Consider the following 22,126-nt stretch of genomic DNA (forward strand, 5'->3'; position numbering starts at 1 on the left):
TTAATCAGATTTCTTCGCCTCTTTCCTACTTCTTTCCTTTCCCAAGAATTTTTTTTTTGTATGTAAACGTGCCTTACTTTGTGCATGATTGGCCCAGTGCCAACCGTTCCTAAACTGTTTTATTCCCATGTTTTGTAAATCTATAAAATGCAATTTTTTCTTACTCAATTTCCTATTGATTGCATCTGGACACTGATACAAATGGGGATATTGTAACAAAAAAAAATAAAATATAAAAAAAACAAACAAAGAAAGTGGAGATCGGCTTTGTAGTCATTCATGTATGGCACTAGGGGAGGATGCGGCAGCAGGGATCCCTTGATCCGGAAGATCCTTTGGAATCCTATTAGTTTAGGCTCTAGAACACAAGGACCTGACATATGACAAAACTGTAGGTCTGACCACTGGAACTCCCCCCTTCCCCCCCCCCCCCCCTCAACTGATCCCTTAAAGGGTGGTCCCCTACGTGAATGGAGCAGTAATGAGTATGTGCGACCACTATTTCACTTGCTGTTTAAGTGGTGGTCGCACATGCCCAGTACAACTGTAATCATTCCGGACCCTGTGGTTAGGATTAGTGGGGGTCTAGTAATCGTACCCCCAGCAGAATAAAATAAATATATATATATATACACACACACACACACACACACACACACACACCTAAAAAAAAAATAAATAAGGGGAACACTTATACAACAGAATATAACTCTGGGTAAATCAAACTTCTGTGAAATCAAACTGTCCACTTAGGAAGCAGCACTGACTGACAATGTCACATGCTGTTGTGCAAATGGAATAGACAACAGATGGAAATTATTGGCAATTATCCAGACACCCTCAATAAAGGAGTGGTTCTGCAGGTGGGGACCACAGACCACATCTCAGCACCAATACTTTCTGGCTGATGTTTTGGTCACTTTTGGATGTTGGTTGTGCTTTCACACTCGTGGTAGCATGAGATGGACTCTACAACCCACACAAGAGGCTCAGGTATTGCAGCTCATCCAGGATGGCACATCAATGCGAGCTGTGGCAAGGTTTCCTGTGTCTGTCAGCATAGTGTCTAGAGGCTGGAGGCGCTACCAGGAGACAGGCCAGTACACAAGGAGACATGGAGGGGGCTGTAGGAGGGCAACAACCCAGCAGCAGGACAGCTACCTCAGCCTTTGTGCAAGGAGGAACAGGAGGAGCACTGCCAGAGCCCTGCAAAATGACCTCCAGGAGGCCACAAATGTGCATGTGTCTGCACAAATGGTTAGAAACCGACTCCATGAGGATGGTCTGAATGCCCGAGGTCCACAGATGGGGGTTGTGCTCACAGCTCAACACCGTGTGGCCCTCCAAAGAAATGCCACCCCACTCCAATACTGACCTATATATATCCTTGTATATAAGAAACTTCACCCAATTCCCTGATTAATCAGCGTTCAGCAGCAAGATTGGGAACTCCCACCATTTCCTGACCGTCACAGACTGTCGGGGTATGTTAGGAGTTGTAGTTACACGAGGGAAGTGTAACTTTCCTTAAATTGAGAGAAAGTATCTATAATCTGGCACCATTTTACTACAGACATTAAATAAAAAAAATGGAGGCACCAGGTAAGAAAATGCGACAGCGGTGTAGAAGTAATGGCGCCATTTTTAGTAGTATCGCAGCACTGATATATGGTGGCTGCCGCGCTGGACGCAGGTTTAGAGGGTGATCAGCCGTTTTATGCACCGTTCTCCTTGTGACCACCGGAGTCTACTAGAAGGTGTTTGATTAGAAATATTAAAATTGTTTATGTCTGAGCCCTTTAATCCCAGCGCCTGCAGGAAGCCGGCGTCTAATGCGGTTCTGCTCCAGCGGCGAGGGCTGGCCGGCTCTGCTTCCTGGGTAAAGCCTTCATAAATCCAGGTATTCTCATTACTTCCACAATATGATTTACCAGTCATTACTTCCAGCTTGTGAGCAGCAGGGAGGATGCAGATGGCGGCAGAGACGGGGGTATACGATGTCTGCCAGCCTCCCCGACACCGGCAACAAGTATCTCCTCCACGGCTATGTAATGTCCCGTAGGACAGTGTGAACCCAGGACAATCAGCACTAATGCCTCTATCATACTGCAGAGCAGAACTCACAATGCTAAAGTCACATGATATCCCAAAATATTTTACTTATCAGGATATGTCCTGTTGGAGTAATATATAATACAGGATCAGTAATGTATGTACATAGGGACTGCACCAGCAGAATAGTGAGTGCAGCTCTGGAGTATAATACAGGATGTAACTCAGGATCAGTAATGTATGTACACAGTGACTGCACCAGCAGAATAGTGAGTGCAGCTCTGGAGTATAATACAGGATGTAACTCAGGATCAGTAATGTATGTACACAGTGAATGCACCAGCAGAATAGTGAGTGCAGCTCTGGAGTATAATACAGGATGTAACTCAGGATCAGTGATGTAATGTATGTACACAGTGACTGCACCAGCAGAATAGTGAGTGCAGCTCTGGAGTATAATACAGGATGTAACTCAGGATCAGTGATGTAATGTATGTACACAGTGACTGCACCAGCAGAATAGTGAGTGCAGCTCTGGAGTATAATACAGGAGGCAACTCAGGATCAGTAATGTATGTACACAGTGACTGCACCAGCAGAATAGTGAGTGCAGCTCTGGAGTATAATACAGGATGTAACTCAGGATCAGTGATGTAATGTATGTACACAGTGACTGCACCAGCAGACTAGTGAGTGCAGCTCTGGAGTATAACACAGGATGTAACTCAGGATCAGTAATGTAATGTATGTCAACAGTGACTGCACCAGCAGAATAGTGAGTGCAGCTCTGGAGTATAATACAGGATGTAACTCAGGATTAGTAATGTAATGAATGTACACAGTGACTGCACCAGCAGAACAGTGAGTGCAGCTCTGGGGTATAATACAGGATGTAACTCAGGATCAGTGATGTAATGTATGTACACAGTGACTGCACCAGCAGAATAGTGAGTGCAGCTCTGGAGTATAATACAGGAGGTAACTCAGGATCAGTAATGTAATGTATGTACACAGTGACTGCACCAGCAGACTAGTGAGTGCAGCTTTGGGGTATAATACAGGATGTAACTCAGGATCAGTAATGTAAAGTATGTACACAGTGACTGCACCAGCAGAATAGTGAGTGCAGCTCTGGAGTATAATACAGGATGTAACTCAGGATCAGTAATGTATGTACACAGTGACTGCACCAGCAGAATAGTGAGTGCAGCTCTGGGGTATAATACAGGATGTAACTCAGGATATGTAATGTATGTACACAGTGACTACACCAGCAGAATAGTGAGTGCAGCTCTGGAGTATAATACAGGATGTAACTCAGGATATGTAATGTATGTACACAGTGACTACACCAGCAGAACAGTGAGTGCAGCTCTGGGGTAGAATACAGGATGTAACTCAGGATCAGTAATGTAATGTATGTACACAGTGACTGCACCAGCAGAATAGTGAGTGCAGCTCTGGAGTATAATACAGGAGGTAACTCAGGATCAGTAATGTAATGTATGTACACAGTGACTGCACCAGCAGACTAGTGAGTGAAACTCTGGAGTATAACACAGGATGTAACTCAGGATCAGTAATGTAATGTATGTACACAGTGACTGCACCAGCAGAATAGTGAGTGCAGCTCTGGAGTATAATACAGGATGTAACTCAGGATTAGTAATGTAATGAATGTACACAGTGACTGCACCAGCAGAACAGTGAGTGCAGCTCTGGGGTATAATACAGGATGTAACTCAGGATCAGTGATGTAATGTATGTACACAGTGACTGCACCAGCAGAATAGTGAGTGCAGCTCTGGAGTATAATACAGGAGGTAACTCAGGATCAGTAATGTAATGTATGTACACAGTGACTGCACCAGCAGACTAGTGAGTGAAACTCTGGAGTATAACACAGGATGTAACTCAGGATCAGTAATGTAATGTATGTCAACAGTGACTGCACCAGCAGAATAGTGAGTGCAGCTCTGGAGTATAATACAGGATGTAACTCAGGATTAGTAATGTAATGTATGTACACAGTGACTGCACCAGCAGAATAGTGAGTGCAGCTTTGGGGTATAATACAGGATGTAACTCAGGATCAGTAATGTAAAGTATGTACACAGTGACTGCACCAGCAGAATAGTGAGTGCAGCTCTGGAGTATAATACAGGATGTAACTCAGGATCAGTAATGTAATGTATGTACACAGTGACTGCACCAGCAGAATAGTGAGTGCAGCTCTGGGGTATAATACAGGATGTAACTCAGGATATGTAATGTATGTACACAGTGACTACACCAGCAGAATAGTGAGTGCAGCTCTGGAGTATAATACAGGATGTAACTCAGGATATGTAATGTATGTACACAGTGACTACACCAGCAGAACAGTGAGTGCAGCTCTGGGGTAGAATACAGGATGTAACTCAGGATCAGTAATGTAATGTATGTACACAGTGACTGCACCAGCAGAATAGTGAGTGCAGCTCTGGAGTATAATACAGGAGGTAACTCAGGATCAGTAATGTAATGTATGTACACAGTGACTGCACCAGCAGACTAGTGAGTGAAACTCTGGAGTATAACACAGGATGTAACTCAGGATCAATAATGTAATGTATGTACACAGTGACTGCACCAGCAGAATAGTGAGTGCAGCTCTGGAGTATAATACAGGATGTAACTCAGGATTAGTAATGTAATGTATGTACACAGTGACTGCACCAGCAGAATAGTGAGTGCAGCTTTGGGGTATAATACAGGATGTAACTCAGGATCAGTAATGTAAAGTATGTACACAGTGACTGCACCAGCAGAATAGTGAGTGCAGCTCTGGAGTATAATACAGGATGTAACTCAGGATCAGTAATGTAATGTATGTACACAGTGACTGCAGCTCTGGGGTATAATACAGGATGTAACTCAGGATATGTAATGTATGTACACAGTGACTACACCAGCAGAATAGTGAGTGCAGCTCTGGAGTATAATACATAATAATATATGGACATAGTGAGTCTTGGAGACTTTTTTGTGTTTATTCTATATATAAAATGGTGTTCAAAGATGAACCTGAATAACTGATAATACCGAACACAACCTAAGGCCGGGATCACACATGCGAGAAACACGGTCAAGTCTCGCATGTTAATACCCGGCACTGGCGCCGGCACTCAGGAGCGGAGCGTGCGGCTCTATGTATTGCTATGCGGCCGCACGCTCCACTCCCGAGTGACGGCAGCCGGGTATTAACATGCGAGGCTTGACCGTGTTTCTCGCATGTGTGATCCCGGCCTATGGTCAAGAACAACACTCGTCCAACACCTTTAGGGTAAGTTTACACGAGGCAATTTATCAGCGTTTTTCTTGTGTTTTTTTTTGGCGGGTTTGCCATTCTAGATTTCTCTCTTGTGCACATGGATAAAGGCTAGTGTGAAAAAAAAAGTCCTATTCTATAGAATCATGTTTTGGCACCAAAAAAAAAAAAGCAGCAAAACCTGATACCAGCGTTTTTTTCAACACCCATTCAAGTCAATGGGTAAAAAACGCTGAAAGAAAGGACATGTTCTAAGTCCAAAAAAAATGCAAAGCGCAAAATACTGATGACAACAAAAAAACAATTTTTGTGCTCAGAATTCTGGAATCTCATAGGCTTTACTGATGCTCTAAAAAGTAGCTGAAAATACGCATAAAAAACGCAGCACAAACGCCCAGTGTGAACTTAGCCTTAAAAGTGTTTTCTCAGTTTGGCAAGTAACCACCTCTCCACAACACCTTGATGTGAAAATCAGCATTAACTAATATAATACTGCTACCTGGGGAGGGGATCTTGGACCTGACCAGACAGGGAACTTTCTATGATTCTACTGTATGTAGCGCCAATTCTGTCCAACCATTTATCGTAAAACATCACAAAATTTCTCAGGAGAGGTTTTAGTTCCAAGTTCTTTTCCGACTGAGGGGAAAAAAAAATGAATAATTATGAAATTCCGAGCAGCATCTGAACATTACACTATGCAAAATTAACAAAATCCCTTTTAAACACAAAAATGTTAAAAGACTTTCAATATTTTAGTTGTTGTCCATCTCTTCCCAACCCCCCCGAAAAAGGACAATCTCGTGATTTCAGAAACAATGGTCCCTCGTTAGCCACAACAAGACACAAACTAGAAGAATTTGGCACGTGATCCTGTGACGGACGCACTCCGGGGAGACGACTGGAGTTGTAGTTTTGGAGCAGCTGACCTTTGTCTCCACCGAAGAGGATAAAATGGCAGAATCCCGAGAAGTGTGGACGGAGGCTCCAAGATCCGGTCTGAGATCTGGCTGCGATTCATGATTCACGTCACTGCGATCAAACACTATGCTATAAAATCACCATAAAACAGCCGGGGGGCTGCCCGCGGACACTGACCGCTCCGGGGGCCGCCAGCTCCCGGCTACTTCACCACAGCTTTCCGGGATAATCTGTAAACATGGAAAGTTTTGTTCTTGAAGACTCTGGTGAAGTATTTTGTGTAGGAAGGAGAATCCCGCTTCACTTCGTCACAGAAGCGCGGTGACGGGGAAGGCTTCAGGTCCGGGTCATTGTATCCGGGACCATCCATGATCTAAGAAAATACAAAAAAAAAGAAAAAGAAATATCTACGGTGAGACACAACACTCTGCATCTTTGTACATTCTGCTCACAGCCAATAAGACTTCCTACACAAGCATGGCCGGCTGCTGGAGGAGGCTCCTTACCCACTGGACTAGACCTGGGCAAAGGGCGGCCATATCCAGTCTGTGCACTGGGAAAGCAGAGGGCTGAACACGTTTCCACCAGTCTCAAGTTCACCTGCGTCCTCAGGACACACATACCAGGGGGTGCAATGATGGAAGCCGCCGGCACCGTGTTCAGCCTGTGCCACCACTTGTCTCCAAATCGCCCCTGCTGTGCGGAGACTCAGCACCAAGTGTACAGAGTGAGGCGAATAGTCTTAGATTATCTGTCAGTATTCGTGTGCAGACATCAAACTACGTGTGTGGGGAAATCACAGTGTGGGGGGTGCTGTGTGAGAAGCTGTGGGCCCATCACACTAAGGGTGGAGTAGTCATACTGGGGGGAAGGGGCTCTGGGGACCTCATACTTCTATAGGGGGGCAATAATACTGTGTGAGAAGCTGTGGGAGGGAGGACATCATTCTATGTGTGCAGGGGGCTGTGGAGACATCACACCTTGTGTGCAGGGGGCCTATGAGGACATCATACTGTGTGTGTGCGGAGGGGGCTGTGGGGACATCATACTGTGTGTGGGGGACTGTGGGGACATCATACTGTGTGTGGGGGACTGTGGGAACATCATACTGTGTGGAGGGGGGCTGTGGGGACATCATACTTCGTGTAGGAAAGCCATAATACTGTGCATGTGCTGGGTGACAGACGGCTGTGGGGACATCATACTGTGTGTGGGGGGCTGTGGGAACATCATACTGTGTGTGGGGGGCTGTGGGGACATCATACTGTGTGTGGGGGGCTGTGGGGACATCATACTGTGTGGAGGGGGGCTGTGGTACATCATACTTCGTGTAAGAGAGCCATAATACTGTGCATGTGCTGGGTGTCGGGGGCCTGTGGGTACATCATCAGAAGCTGTTGATTTAGGTACATCTATCCATAAGCCTGAATACCAGGAGCAGGTGATTTATAATCTCTGTAAAAAGCAGTAAATTATAAGGTGCTGTCTCGCTGCTGCTACTGAGAATACATTACAATAAGCCCTATCGTCACATGTACAAGTAGCATTAATTTCGGACTCCACAAACAGTCAGGGTCTTCTGTGGCCCTTGATTGAAGGCTTCTTACCCAAGCAAACAGTCTTTGCCTTGCACTGCAGAGAGGCAAGAACGCTGAAACAGCTGTAGGTCAGCGGAGATTCAGGTTTTGGCTTTATTTCCGGAGCCCTGTGACTTGGCTCTTTAGTCTGATCAGTACTGACTTCTAGGATTTGCTAATTTCAATAATGACCCTTGTGACCCGGTTCTCTTCCTCTGTGACCGTTAAACATACTATACACACAGCCCGGAGTCAAGGAAGTAAGTGTAACGACACCTCAGCTCTTAGTTTCAAACTTCTAGATACAAGTAGCCCCCAAAAAGGGGTTTTAAATCACTAGACTTCCACCACCTGAATGTGGAGCCACCTGCTCCATTTGTCCTTCCTGAAAATCTTATGCACCAAATAAAGGGTTACTGTCTGCAGAAAATAAATGCATTGCTGCAAAAAAAAAAAAAAAAGTCCTATAACATTGTCTGCACTTGTGGCTGTCGGCCAAGTCCTTGTAGTGAAGTCTTCATTCTGACTGACACACGTCAGCTGAATTCCCAAGGTCACAAGAAAAGCTGCTGAAGAAGAGCTCGGCGAAACGGCGAGAGTTCAGCGGAGAACACGTGTACAGGTGGCATCATCGCCGCAGATCAAGGAGCTAAGGCTCCTGGCAGAAAAGCTCAAGGAATACTACTAAATTCAATTCCCTTGATATTTCGGATTAAGTAAAAAAAAAAAAGTCTAGGAAGAGGAACAGAGGAGCGCAAATTTACAAGAAAGAGGTTCCAGAAATGATATTTCACTTGGAATGTGAAGTTTCCTCCTGTAAAATGATGGCACGTCACTGTGCCCTGTTTATTCTAGGGATCAGTGGGAGACCCAGAGGACGGACCTTCATAGATCACAAAGTGATGACCTATCCGAGCAAAAGATCGGAAAACCCCGTAAAGGAGAAACTCCCGAATTTAGGATAGAACGTTAAGAAAATCAACAAAAAACAAACAAAAAATTAAACCACGTGTCTGCTGATCTGAAACATTTGCCTTACATGTCCGTTATTAATATCCAGCAGGTCTCGCAGGCGGCATCCGCGGCCATGTCTTCTCTCATAACATATGCTGTCCTCTAGTATCACGTAGTCCGTACCAAATGACCTTAGGATACTGTGTACGTCTTCTGGGGACTTCTTAGCGTAAACCTGGTACACCTGATAAAAAACACAACCGTCCAGCTATACAAATACATACCATGATTATCTACTATAATACTGCCCCTATGTACAAGAATATAACTACTATAATACTGCCCCCTATGTACAAGAATATAACTACTATAATACTGCCCCTATGTACAAGAATATAACCACTATAATACTGCCCCTATGTACAAGAATATAACCACTATAATACTGCTCCTATGTACAAGAATATAACCACTATAATACTGCCCCCTATGTACAAGAATATAACTACTATAATACTGCTCCTATGTACAAGAATATAACTACTATAATACTGCTCCTATGTACAAGAATATCTACTATAATACTGCCCCTATGTACAAGAATATAACTACTATAATACTGCTCCCTATGTACAAGAATATAACTACTATAATACTGCCCCTATGTACAAGAATATAACTACTATAATACTGCCCCTATGTACAAGAATATAACTACTATAATACTGCCCCTATGTACAAGAATATATCTACTATAATACTGCCCCCCTATGTACAAGAATATAACTACTATAATACTGCTCCTATGTACAAGAATATAACTACTATAATACTGCCCCCTATGTACAAGAATATAACTACTATAATACTGCCCCTATGTACAAGAATATAACTACTATAATACTGCTCCCTATGTACAAGAATATAACTACTATAATACTGCCCCTATGTACAAGAATATAACTACTATAATACTGCCCCTATGTACAAGAATATATCTACTATAATACTGCCCCCCTATGTACAAGAATATAACTACTATAATACTGCTCCTATGTACAAGAATATAACTACTATAATACTGCCCCCTATGTACAAGAATATAACTACTATAATACTGCCCCTATGTACAAGAATATAACTACTATAATACTGCCTCTATGTACAAGAATATATCTACTATAATACTGCCCCTATATACAGGAATATAACTACTATAATACTGCCTCTATGTACAAGAATATATCTACTATAATACTGCCCCTATGTACAAGAATATAACTACTATAATACTGCCCCTATGTACAAGAATATAACTAATATAATACTACCCCCATGTACAAGAATATAACTACTATAATACTGCCCCTATGTACAAGAATATAACTACTATAATACTACCCCCATGTACAAGAATATAACTACTATAATACTGCCCCTATGTACAAGAATATAACTACTATAATACTGCCCCTATATACAGGAATATAACTACTATAATACTGCCTCTATGTACAAGAATATATCTACTATAATACTGCCCCTATGTACAAGAATATAACTACTATAATACTGCCCCTATGTACAAGAATATAACTACTATAATACTGCCCCTATGTACAAGAATATAACTACTATAATACTGCCCCCTATGTACAAGAATATATCTACTATAATACTGCCCCTATATACAAGAATATAACTACTATAATACTGCTCCTATGTACAAGAATATATCTACTATAATACTGCCCCTATGTACAAGAATATAACTACTATAATACTGCTCCCTATGAACAAGAATATAACTACTATAATACTGCCCCCTATGTACAAGAATATAACTACTATAATACTGCTCCTATGTACAAGAATATAACTACTATAATACTGCCCCCTATGTACAAGAATATAACTACTATAATACTGCCCCTATGTACAAGAATATAACTACTATAATACTGCCCCCTATGTACAAGAATATAACTACTATAATACTGCCCCCTATGTACAAGAATATAACTACTATAATACTGCCCCCTATGTGCAAGAATATAACTACTATAATATGTACATTTATTACCGTACCTGTTTCGTCCTTTCTCTGAGGGTCTTGTCTTCATAGTGGGGGTGGTTGGTCAGGATTCTCCCGGTGCAGAGTTTCACCCCCGCCAATAGCTGCATGCTTCCGGCAAACACTGCATGTTTGGGGGTATCCGATCTTTACAGTAGAAATACACATTAATCATCAGTCCATCCACTACAATTAAGGACGGTAACAAAAAATAAGACTATATCATGGCGGTATTATCTGTCCTTCTGTATGTTCTTTGGCAGTTAATCTTCCATACTTTAATATGGAAGTCCAGTAATCTGGAATATTTATGCTGCACCACCCGGTAATCCCACTATTACTTATAGATTCCCGCCGCTGGGTTTTAAGCCGTTAGATGTAATCGCCTTTGGCACTAATCCACATATTTGCCATTTTAGCGCTGAGGCGCCGACGTCACGAAAGGTGAATAAATCCGTAAGTTTCCTCTATAAAACTGCGGGCAGATATTGTGCCGTCTCAGCGTTTCCATCTCCTCCTTCAGGACGCCGATGATGTAGTCTACGTATTACACTTGTGTGTGAGTTATATCTGCTCCAACGTAAAACAGCTCTCCAGAGACAAAAAAATGCATAAAGTATTAGGCGGCGTTATACAAGATGATGGTTTTAAGCGTCTCGTCACCAGGACAGTTTATCATAAAAAAACATCAATAGTTATTTCAGAAATCGCCGAGAACGGCTTTTTTTTTTCCTTTTTCAAGGACTCTGCATCCTCTGGCGAGGGGCCGAAAGATTAGCATAGAGCAGATGTGATCCCATGATTTAATCAGGGAGAGAGATGACAAACTGGGGAGTGCGCACTGGCAGGATGCTAAGTGTAACCGGCAAAAACTTCTATATACTCCTCCGTTCTGCTGCATAGGAGGCACAAATACAGTCTCTGTCTTATGACCATGCTTTACACTGCAGCTCTGCTTACTGCTGTGGATAAACCCTGCTGGAATACGGCCAGGCAAGCGTCTATGAAGTGTTGGTACTTTGGATTAATTAGGCGAAATAGAAAAACAAGAACAAAAAAAAAAAACAACAGAATTTTGGTTGCTTACCGTAAAATCTGTTTCGCAAGAGTCTTCATTGGGGGACACAGGAACCGTGGGTGTGTGCTGCTGTCACTAGGAGACTGACACAATGCATGAAAAAAATGTTAACTCCGCCTCCGCAGTATACACCCCTCGACCGGCTGTAGGACAATCAGTTAGTGAAAAAGCAGTAGGAGGAGACATTATCAAGGAAGTCATCATACATTCATTACACGTAATAAAATTGTGGGAGGGCACTGTGTCCCCCAATGAAGACTGAGACAGATTTTACGGTAAGCAACCAAAATCCTGTTTTCTCTTTCGTCTCACTGGGGGACACAGGAGCCGTGGGACGTCCAAAAGCAGTCCCTGGGGTGGGAAAAGACAGAAACTTCCTTAAGGTCGGAGAACTCACCATTGCCGCCTGCAAGATTCTTCTGACTAGGCTGGCGTCCGCTGAAGCATAGATATGGACCTTATAGAACCTTGAAAAGGTATGCACGGACGACCATGTGGCAGCCTTGCACAACTGCATGGCTGATGCCCTGTTGTGTACCGCCCAGGAGGCGCCCACCGCCCAGGCTGAATGGGCCTTGACCCCAGCAGGGGCCACCCTGTCCTTTACCCAGTATGCTTTCAGAATTGCCATTCTGATCCAGCGGGCAATTGTTGCCTTAGAGGCTGGTAGGCCTCTTCTCACCCCATTGGGGATAACAAAGAGCGAGTCCGCCTCCTTGAAAGGAGCGGTCCTGGCCAGATAGATCCTTATCGCCCTGACCAGGTCTAGCTTATTCAAAGAACGCTCCAGAGGATGGGTTGGAGCGGGACAAAATGACGGAAGGATTATATCCTCGTTCAGGTGGAAGGCCGATACCACCTTGGGAAGAAAGTTAGGAGGAGGCCGCAAAACAACCTTGTCCTGGTGCGTAATTAGGAATGGAGGACGACAGGACAATGCCGCTAATTCTGAAACCCGCCTATATAGAGGTGATGGCTACGAGAAATACCACCTTCCAGGACAACAGAGACATGGGAGCTTCCTGGAGGGGTTCAAAGGGTGAACCTGTCAAGGCTTCCAAGACCAAGTTAAGATCCCAAGGAGCCACAGGGGATCTGTAAGGAGGGGCTGCATGTGCCACTCCTTGCAGAAAGGTCTTAACCTGTAAGCGGGAGGCCAAATTCTTTTGAAAAGAAATTGAGAGAGCAGATACCTGGCCTTTCAAGGAACTTAGGGCCAGACCGCCATCTAACCCTGCCTGGAGGAAAGATAGGACAAATGGCAGGGAACAGGGCATAGGTGTGACGTGATTAGACTCACACCAGCCAAAATAGTCCTTCCAGGCTCGATAATACACCCTGGAAGAGGAAGGCTTCCTAGCCTGGATCATTGTATTAATGACTCTGTCCGAAAAACCCGCTGCTCTCAGTATTGTGGTTTCAACGGCCATGCCGTCAAATTGAGCAACTGAGAACTCGGGTGGTAAAACGGCCCCTGAACCAGGAGATCTGGTCTGTCCGGGAGTCTCCAGGGGGTGCCTGTGAGAAGATTGATAATTTCTGCGAACCAGGCCCTCCTGGACCAGTATGGGGCGACCAATATGACCGGCACCCCTTCCGCCTTGATCTTCTTTAGCAGCCTGGGCAGGAGAGGAAGGGGAGGGAAAAGGTAAGAGAGTCTGAACTGTGTCCAGGGAATGACCAGCGCGTCGACCCCTATTGCTAGAGGATGGCGGTATCTTGAGACAAAACTGTTGGACCCTTCTGTTCTGTCGCGATGCCAGGAGGTCCACATCTGGAGTTCTCCATAGCTGGCATATCGGACAGAACACTTCCTCGTGTAAGGACCATTCCCCTGCCGCGAGCCCCTCCCGACTGAGGAAGTCGGCGGCCGAGTTGTCTGTGCCGGGAATGTAAACTGCTGAAATTGCCGGAATTGCGGTTTCTGCCCAGTTGAAGATTCTGGATACCTCGGCCAGTGCCCGGGGGACTTCTGGTTCCCGTTTGGTGATTGATGTATGCCACCGCCGTGGTGTTTTCCGTTTGAATCCGGACTGGATGGTTGTTGAGGTATCTTTCCCAATGTAGAAGTGCTCGAAAGACCGCCCTCAGTTCTAGAATGTTGATTGATAGTGAGGATTCTTGCCTCGACCATCGTCCCTGGACAGTCAGGTGGTGGAATACAGCACCCCAGCCCAGGAGACTGGCATCTGTAGTTACTACCTGCCAGTGGACAGGGGGAAAAGGCCGTCCCAGATGGACAAGGGGGGAGGTCAGCCACCACTTGAGGGATTCCCTGGTCTGAATGGAGGGGAGGAAGGGGCGATCCAGCGAAGAGATGGACCTGTCTCACTGAAGGAGGATGTTCCTCTGCTGTATTCTGAAATGGAACAGGGCAAAGGGTATTGCCTCTGAAGCTGCCACCATTCTTCACAGGACTCACATGGCAGCGCGAAAGGATAGAAGCCGGAATTTCAACAGAGAGCGAATTCCCTGCTGGAGTGTAATCCACTTTCTTTCTGGGAGAAAGACTCTTGAGCGGCGGGTGTCGATTACCATTCCTAAGAATTCTAGGGGTTGTGTTGGCGTTAGGTGAGATTTCTCCCTGTTTATGATCCAACCAAACCGGGAGAGCGTGTTTAAAACTACCGCTAGATTTTTCTGGGCCTGAGCGAAGGAGGGCGCCTTGACGAGAACATCGTCGAGATATGTACCAATATTATGCCTTTGACCCTTAATATACTGTAGCTACCATAATCTTTGTAAAAATTCTGGGGGCTGTTGCCAGCCCAAATGGCAGGGCCACAAACTGGAAATGCTACTTTTGGACAGCAAAACGCAGAAACCTTTGATGTCCCTGAAAAATGGGGACATGTAGGTAGGCGTCCCAGATATCTATGGAACATAGGGATTCCAGATCCTCCATAGACGTAATTACCGACCGAATCAATTCCATCCCGAAATGGCGTAAGCGGACCCATCTGTTTAGCCTTTTGAGGTCTAGTATGGGACGAACTGAGCCATCCTTTTTTGGTAACACAAACAGATTTGAGTAAAAGCCGGTAAAACGTTCCAGCTCGGGAACGGGGACGATTACTCCTGCGTTGAGGAGAGAGTCGATTGCCGAAAAAAAAAACCTAGAGTCATAGCAGCGTCTTTTGGTGGCTGCGATAGAAAGAAGCGATCTCGCGGAAGCGCGTTGAAGTCTATCTTGCATCCTGTTGATACTGCCTCCTTTACCCAGATATCCTCTACTGAATTCTGCCAGACATCTCTTAAAAGAAGGCGGCCTCCTAGTCTGGGAGAGGTACTGGGAAGGGAGTTGGACTCCCTGCTGGCGTCAGGCTGAAGTGGCTCTGCCCGGCCCTGACCTGGTAGCTCTGCTGTTGGAACTGCAGGAATGCCATGACGGGGTTGCCCGAAATGATACCTTCCTCCTATCTCTCAGTGCTTGCGACCTCTGCGGGCCCTGAGCATAAGTGCCTGTCGCTGGGGTATGGCTAAGCCCTACGTTTGAAAACATATCGACGAGGTTTGGCCTGAGGGAGAAGGGAGCTTGTACCCCCCGTTGCATCCTTAATGATTTGATCTAACATTGACCCAAAGAGACGGGTGCTCTGAAACGGCAGATTGGTCAGTGATTTCTTTGAGGACAAATCAGCCTGCCAAGCCTTTAGCCGGACGGCTACCATGTTACTGGATGCTTGAGCTGCGCAAGACGCAGCATCCAGGGCCGCTGATACCATATACCTCCCGGCATGAGAGATTTGATCTGCGAACTCCGCCAGTTCCGCTGGTGGTGCCCCGGCCAATATGCCCTGTTTAAGCTGTTTGGCCCATTCTGTAACAGACTTAGCTACCCAGGCTGAGGCGAAGGCTGGACACAATGCAGCGGCTGCTGCCTCAAAGGTGGATTTTGCCAGGGATTCTATCCTCCTATCATTGGGATCTTTCAGGGCTGCCCCACTGGCGAGTGGAGGACTGTATTGGTAGCGAGTCTGGACCCTGGTGGGTCCACCGAAAGGGAGGCGGTCCAGTTGAGATCTGGAGGGAAGGGATATAGAATCCCAAAACAATTCCCTCTCTGAAACCGCTTGGTTGGGTTTTCCCTTTCCCTGGCCAACACTTCCTCAAAATCCTTGTGGGAGGCGAAGACCCTAGAGGGGGACTTATAACGCTTAAATGAAAAAACCTGATCATTAGGTTTTGATGTGGTGTCCCCAATGTTAAAAGTCTCATTGACTGCGGCAATGAGGCCCTGAACCATATCCTTGACCTGGGACTGTTCTGGTCCGTACTCAGAACCCTCCTCTGAGTGTGTCTCTGATAATGCCTCGCCTGATTCTGGGGAGGAGGAACGGGAGGAGGCAGACGGCCAGAGGAATTCTGGCGGCGAGATGGAGTGAGAAGGGGACCTAGGTTGGTGGTCCTGTCTAAACCTTTTACGGCCTCTAGAAGGCCCAAAAGGAGGCTCCTTTGGTGCTCCTGTGTCCTGGTAAGGTCGGCCACGGACTTAGATAAGGAAGAGGCCCATCCTGGACACTCGCTGTCTCCCGTGGCGATGGATGGCCCCTAGGCGGCAGGCAAGGAGCCTTCCTTCTGCTCCAGGGGTAATGTGGGAGCTCTGACCGGCAAAGCGGGGGGAACTGCACCTGCTCTCTAGCGTAGGTGACACCGTAGGTCTGCTGCAATCTGAGCAGAGTGGCGAGGCCTGACATTGCATTTGGTACATACAAAATATTTGACCAAGGTCACTGAAGTGGATGAGGAGGAGGAGCGGGACTGCTCTCCCTTGGGCATACTGACAGGTTTTACCTGGTGCCGACCGTCAGGGGTAGAGAGCGAGTGAGGGAGCAACCTGTAGTGCAGTACTCACATAGCCACGACCTGTGTCCCCGCCGCAGCTGCCGGCCGCAAGCTGATGAGAGAGGTGAACAGCCCTGCCGCTGCCTAGAAGCCTTATGAAATCCCCGCCCGGAAGTGGTGGGCGGGGCCCTGCTCTGGCCTCCTGGAGCACCAAGATGGCGCTGGTCCAGGAAGAGGAAGCCGGGGGGCCGGAATCTGGCGTCGGCCGTGCTGGAGCCCAGGGCCATAACGCTGCCACGAACGAGGCTGGAATCGCGCTGCACCGCGTGCTTGAAAGTAAGTGTTGGCTCTTAAACTAAGTATAGCGCCATGGGCTGCAAGCCCGAGTGTTGATTACAGCGGTCACATTCAGCCAGAGCGGCTGGTGAGCAGATCATACAACGCTGCAGCCTCTTACCTCCAGTTCACCCCGTAACAGGGGTCGGTTTACCAGCATGAAAAGATTGCTGTCCCAAACCTTTTCTGCAGGGCGTCTCTCTCGATCATCAGGCTCTGGTGGGCGAGTGATGGGAGACGAAGGTCAGGACCCGGAGCTGCCACCTGAACACGAGTCCTGTGTTAGGGGATAGGGTCCTGCCCTCGGGATTCATGAGGATACGGGGTGGCAGTACACGCCGTACTCACAATCCCGGGAGTACAGATGTAGCATATCTACTCTGTATCCCTCCATGGTTACCTGAAAAGGAACGACACGCATTGAGGTAGGCCTGGGTCTGCGAGAGACCTATGTCCACCTCCTGCTGACACTAAGCAAAACTGATTGTCCTACAGCCGGTCGGAGGGCTGTGTACTGCGGAGGCGGAGTTAACATTTTTTTTCATGCATAGTGTCAACCTCCTAGTGACAGCAGCACACACCCACGGTTCCTGTGTCCCCCAATGAGACGAAAGAGAAAAACCTTTGCCCTTACTTGATCCAGTTCATTAGCTGCACAGTGTCGGGGTCGTAGAATTCCCGCAGTTCGGAGATCTCCTCGGTAATTCGAGGCCAGAACTATAAAAGAAAAAACACAAAACCTAATGAGCAATGATGAAACAGGCAAGATCACTCCCGGGCTCCTACAGAGGCGAGCTGCTGTCCTCTGTTATCACCCGCTTTGCGTTATGTTCGGGTGTCTCTCATAGGGAGTAATAATCTGCGACCTGTGTCGCCCCGACATCTCCGCAGGCTGGCGAGCTATGCTGGGAGTTGTAGTTTCACAAGAGCTGGAGAGAAAACATAGAAATATTAATCAACACTTCCTTACCTTGTATATCACGGCGACCAGCACCAATATGGAGGCAGAATATCGGAGCGCGCTGGTCTGGAAAAGAATTAATTATTTTAAAGTGACCTGCGACTCCCATATCACTCCCTTCCAAACCACAACTGTGACCTTCACTTTACCCTGTAAATACCCTAGGCAAGGCAACGTGCCCCTGCCCCCGACCCCCAGCATGACCCATCAGATCGCTCTGGATCCGGAGATCATGGCTGTAAGGAAACCTTCCATTGATCCCAATGTGATCCCGGAAATGCGATTCTATGCTGCCATCTAGTGCGCAGAAACAGTAACACAGCCAAGGTCTCATCAATTGACATCCATAAAAATAATAAATCTTCCTTTATATAATGCCAACATATAACACAGAGCTTCAGAATTCAACACTGATTCAAGATTTAACCTCTTCCTGACCTTGAGAGTAGGAGAACTTTGTCTGCGGGACAAGTTGTACTTTTATCATGTGATGTACTGGAAAGCGGAGAAAAAAAATTCTAGGTCTGTTGAAATTGCAAAAAAAAAAAAAAAAAAAAAAAAAAAAAAAAACACAAAAAAAGTTCATTTCCACAATTGTTTTTTGTTTTTTTTTTAATTTAGTGTTCAGACACTTTCAAATTTTCCAGTCTTTGTTTCATTGCAGCCATTTGGTAAATTCAGAAAAGTTCATTTTTTTCTCATTATTATATATTATATATTCTCATTATATTCTCATTATATTCTGCACCCCATCTTGACTGGGGAAAAAAAAAACTGAAATTTAGAAATTTTTGCAAATGTATTAAAAAAGAAAAACTGAAATATCCCATGGTCATAAGTATTCAGCCCCTTTGCTGAGTATTGAGGAGAAGCGCCTTTTGAGCTAGTACAGCCATGAGTCTTCTTGGGAATGATGCCACAAGTTTTTCACTCCTGGATTTGGGGATCCTCTGCCATTCTTCCTTGCAGATCCTCTCCAGTTCGTCAGGTTGGATGGTGAACGTTGGTGGACAGCCATTTTCGGGTCTCTCCAGAGATGCTCAATTGGGTTTAGGTCAGGGCTCTGGCTGGGCCAGTCAGGAATGAGCACAGAGTTGATCTGAAGCCACTCTTTTGTTATTTTAGCTGTGTGCTTAGGGTCAATGTCTTTTTGGAAGGTGAACCTTCGGCCAAGTCTGGAAGAGGTTTTCATCCAGGATATCTCTGTACTTGGCCACATTCATGTTTCCTTCAATTGCCACCAGTCGTCCTGTCCCTGCAGCTGAAAAACACCCACATAGCATGATGATGCTACCACCATGTTTCACTGTTGGGATTGTATTGGTCAGGTGATGAGCAGTGCCTGGTTTTCTCCACACATACCACTTAGAATTATCACGAAAAAGTTCTATCTTATTTCTCATAGTCTGGGAGTCCTTCATGTGTTTTTTTAGCAAACTCTATGTAGCCTTTCATATGTCTGGCACTGAGGAGAGGCTTCGGTTGGGCCACTCTGCCATAAAGGCCCGACTGGTGGAGGGCTGCAGTGACAGTTGACTTTGTGGAACTTTCTCCCATCTCCCTATTGCATCTGTGGAGCTCAGCCACAGTGATCTTGGGGTTCTTCTTTACCTCTCACCAAGGCTCTTCTCCCACGATTGCTCGGTTTGGCTGGACGGCCAGGTCTAGGAAGACTTCTGGTGGTCCCAAACGTCTTCCATTTAAGGATTATGGAGGCCACTGTGCTGTTGGGAACCTTGAGTACTGCAGAAATTCTTTTGTAACCTTGGCCAAATCTGTGCCTTGCCACAATTCTGTCTCTAAGCTCCTTGGCCAGTTCCTTTGGTCTCATGATTCTCATTTGGGCTGACATGAACTGTGAGCTGTGAGGTCTTATATAGACAGGTGTGCGCCTTAACAAATCAAGTCCTATCAGTTTAATTACACACAGCTGGACTCAAATGAAGGAGCAGATCCATCTCAAGGAGAATCACAAGGAAATGGACAGCATGTGACTTACATATGAGTGTCTTAGCAAAGGGTCTGAATACTTATGACCATGTGATATTTCAGATTTTCTTTTTTAATAAATTTCCAAAAATTTCTACATTTGTTTTTTTCAGTCAAGATGGGGTGCAGAGTGTACATTAATGAGAAAATAATGAACTTTTTTGAATTTACCAAATGGCTGCAATGAAACAAAGAGTGAAAATTTAAAGGGGTCTGAATAGGAATGAATTGTCTTACTTTGCCATTTGCTGACAGGATTAATTTATTTTACATTTTAATAGATCAGAAATTTATGAATTGTTTTATTTTTAATGGGGAGGGTGATCTGAACTCTTAAAGGTTTTTTTTCATAGTTTTAAAAAAACTTTTTTTTTTTTTACTTTATTTAGGAGACTTGAAGCTGTGATTGTTCTATTGCTTGTGCTATTTGTAGCAGTGCATCAGTGCTGCTGTCTGTAGCAGAAAGCAATCTCCTATGAACGCCAGCTATCACAGGATGCTCGTAAGGACAGGCACGGGGGTCATCAGCAGACCCCCGGCCGTGATAGGGGCGCCAATGGGCGGGATGAATGAGGCACTTCTGGCCGGCGCATGTTAAATCTCGCTGTCAGTGATTGACAGCAGTATGTAACTAATTAACAGCCGCAGACAAAGCACCACTCCACCTGTGGATATTAAAGGCACGTGATGACTGATTAAGAGGGTTGTTGGAATCAGTCTGTTCGCCAGTTAATTTAGGTGGGGAGGGTAGGACGGGGTAAGAACCATGTTGAGTATAAGAGCACATTGAGACGTCTTTGCAAATTGGTCTGAGATCGGACAGCAATGCACAGCATGGCCGTGGGTCTCCTGACCTGAGCAGGACAGCTGCTTAGAAACACATGAAGCGGTCACGCTCAAGTGGGGAGACGGCCGGCCAGTCCGTGCGTCGTGGTCCGATCTTGAACAGATTTGTCCGGACGTTTGAACCAGTCCCGAACAGGGAGAATAGGACTCGGAACATTTCTTGTACTAACCCTTTTTGGTGTGTGGAGACGCAGCAGTCTCAGTGCAGTTCCCCAAATGTCCATACTGGCGAGTCCGAAAGAAGCGAGCACGCACATGTGGGACGTCCAGAGATATTTCATTCTGCAACCAAGCATATCACAGTAGTTTTTTGGCTTCATGATGAAATGCAACAAAGGTCCCAGTTTTGATAAATCTTTCCCAATGTGGGCTCACCTCATGGTGCTGATGGCCAGGCACCCGAACAGGAGGTTGTGCATTAGGTTGTAGGCGACGTCGGCTCTTACTAGACACGTCTTCTGTTCCTGCTGATTCGCCTTCTTAGAAGTTGAAGGATTACTAGAAATAAGAAAAAGTAATATTCATAAAGCAACTTATTAATTACAATTATCGGTCATTTACAGCTTTGGCGATACATCCGAGTGCCGGAGCAATGTACATCAATGGAGGTAAAAGAAATAATTCTCGCCCCCAGGCTTCCAAATGTGAGGTTTGCTTTAAAACATTAGGAACATAAAGCATGAAACGCGTCATAAACTAGAAGGTGCCAGTAATTAAAAAACATAAAATATAACCAGATTTATTACCTGAGGTTATAGAACACAGTGATGGCGGTCACAACGGTGAAGAAAAAGAGAGCGACAATAAAAGGGTAAAGGAGGAAAGAATCCGAGAGTCTCCCAAATGTGTCCAATGGCAGCAGCTGGAACGGCTCCTCGCAGAGGTAAAGGTTGGCATCGAAGTCTCTACAAAGAAGCGACAAAGAGGATCAGTCCGTGTGGTGAGAAGAGGACGGCACGGAGGCGCTGACCGCAATCCACCAACATCCAGGATTGATGTCAGAAAGAGCAACAGGGAGGCGCGCAGAGTCCGCAGAACACACGGCCGTACCAGTACTGCTCCCACTACACCAAAATGTGCTGACATTAATGGGAAAAACATTCACTCGTCCTTTTTAAGCCACGTGTGCAGACTGACCGCGTTTTGAAGCCCATCTTGGCCTGTATGAACTTGAAGATGTGCTCGTCCGACTGCAGCTTCAGGATTTTCTGTTGGAGAAAAACAAAACAAAAAAAGTAAAGTT

General features: G+C 45.6%; 1 protein-coding gene across 1 annotated transcript in view; it reads right to left on the reverse strand.

Annotated features, from left to right (window-relative positions):
• Positions 1-5,063: 5,063 nt before the first annotated feature.
• The window catches only part of DPY19L3 (dpy-19 like C-mannosyltransferase 3), a 58,929-nt gene continuing 41,866 nt past the window's right edge, over positions 5,064-22,126 (reverse strand). The window contains exons 11-19 of the mRNA XM_073554998.1: positions 22,021-22,091; positions 21,630-21,788; positions 21,259-21,381; positions 21,054-21,165; positions 18,058-18,114; positions 17,722-17,804; positions 10,903-11,035; positions 8,900-9,058; positions 5,064-6,656 (exon numbers count right to left, since the gene is read on the reverse strand). Of these exons, the coding sequence (XP_073411099.1) occupies positions 6,486-6,656; positions 8,900-9,058; positions 10,903-11,035; positions 17,722-17,804; positions 18,058-18,114; positions 21,054-21,165; positions 21,259-21,381; positions 21,630-21,788; positions 22,021-22,091 (1,068 nt within the window). The 3' untranslated portion in view covers positions 5,064-6,485. The remainder of the gene's footprint in view (positions 6,657-8,899; positions 9,059-10,902; positions 11,036-17,721; positions 17,805-18,057; positions 18,115-21,053; positions 21,166-21,258; positions 21,382-21,629; positions 21,789-22,020; positions 22,092-22,126) is intronic.

This window comes from Dendrobates tinctorius, unplaced genomic scaffold, assembly GCF_039654945.1.
Source record: "Dendrobates tinctorius isolate UK_male_01 unplaced genomic scaffold, ASM3965494v1 ptg000214l, whole genome shotgun sequence".
Lineage (NCBI taxonomy): Eukaryota > Metazoa > Chordata > Amphibia > Anura > Dendrobatidae > Dendrobates > Dendrobates tinctorius.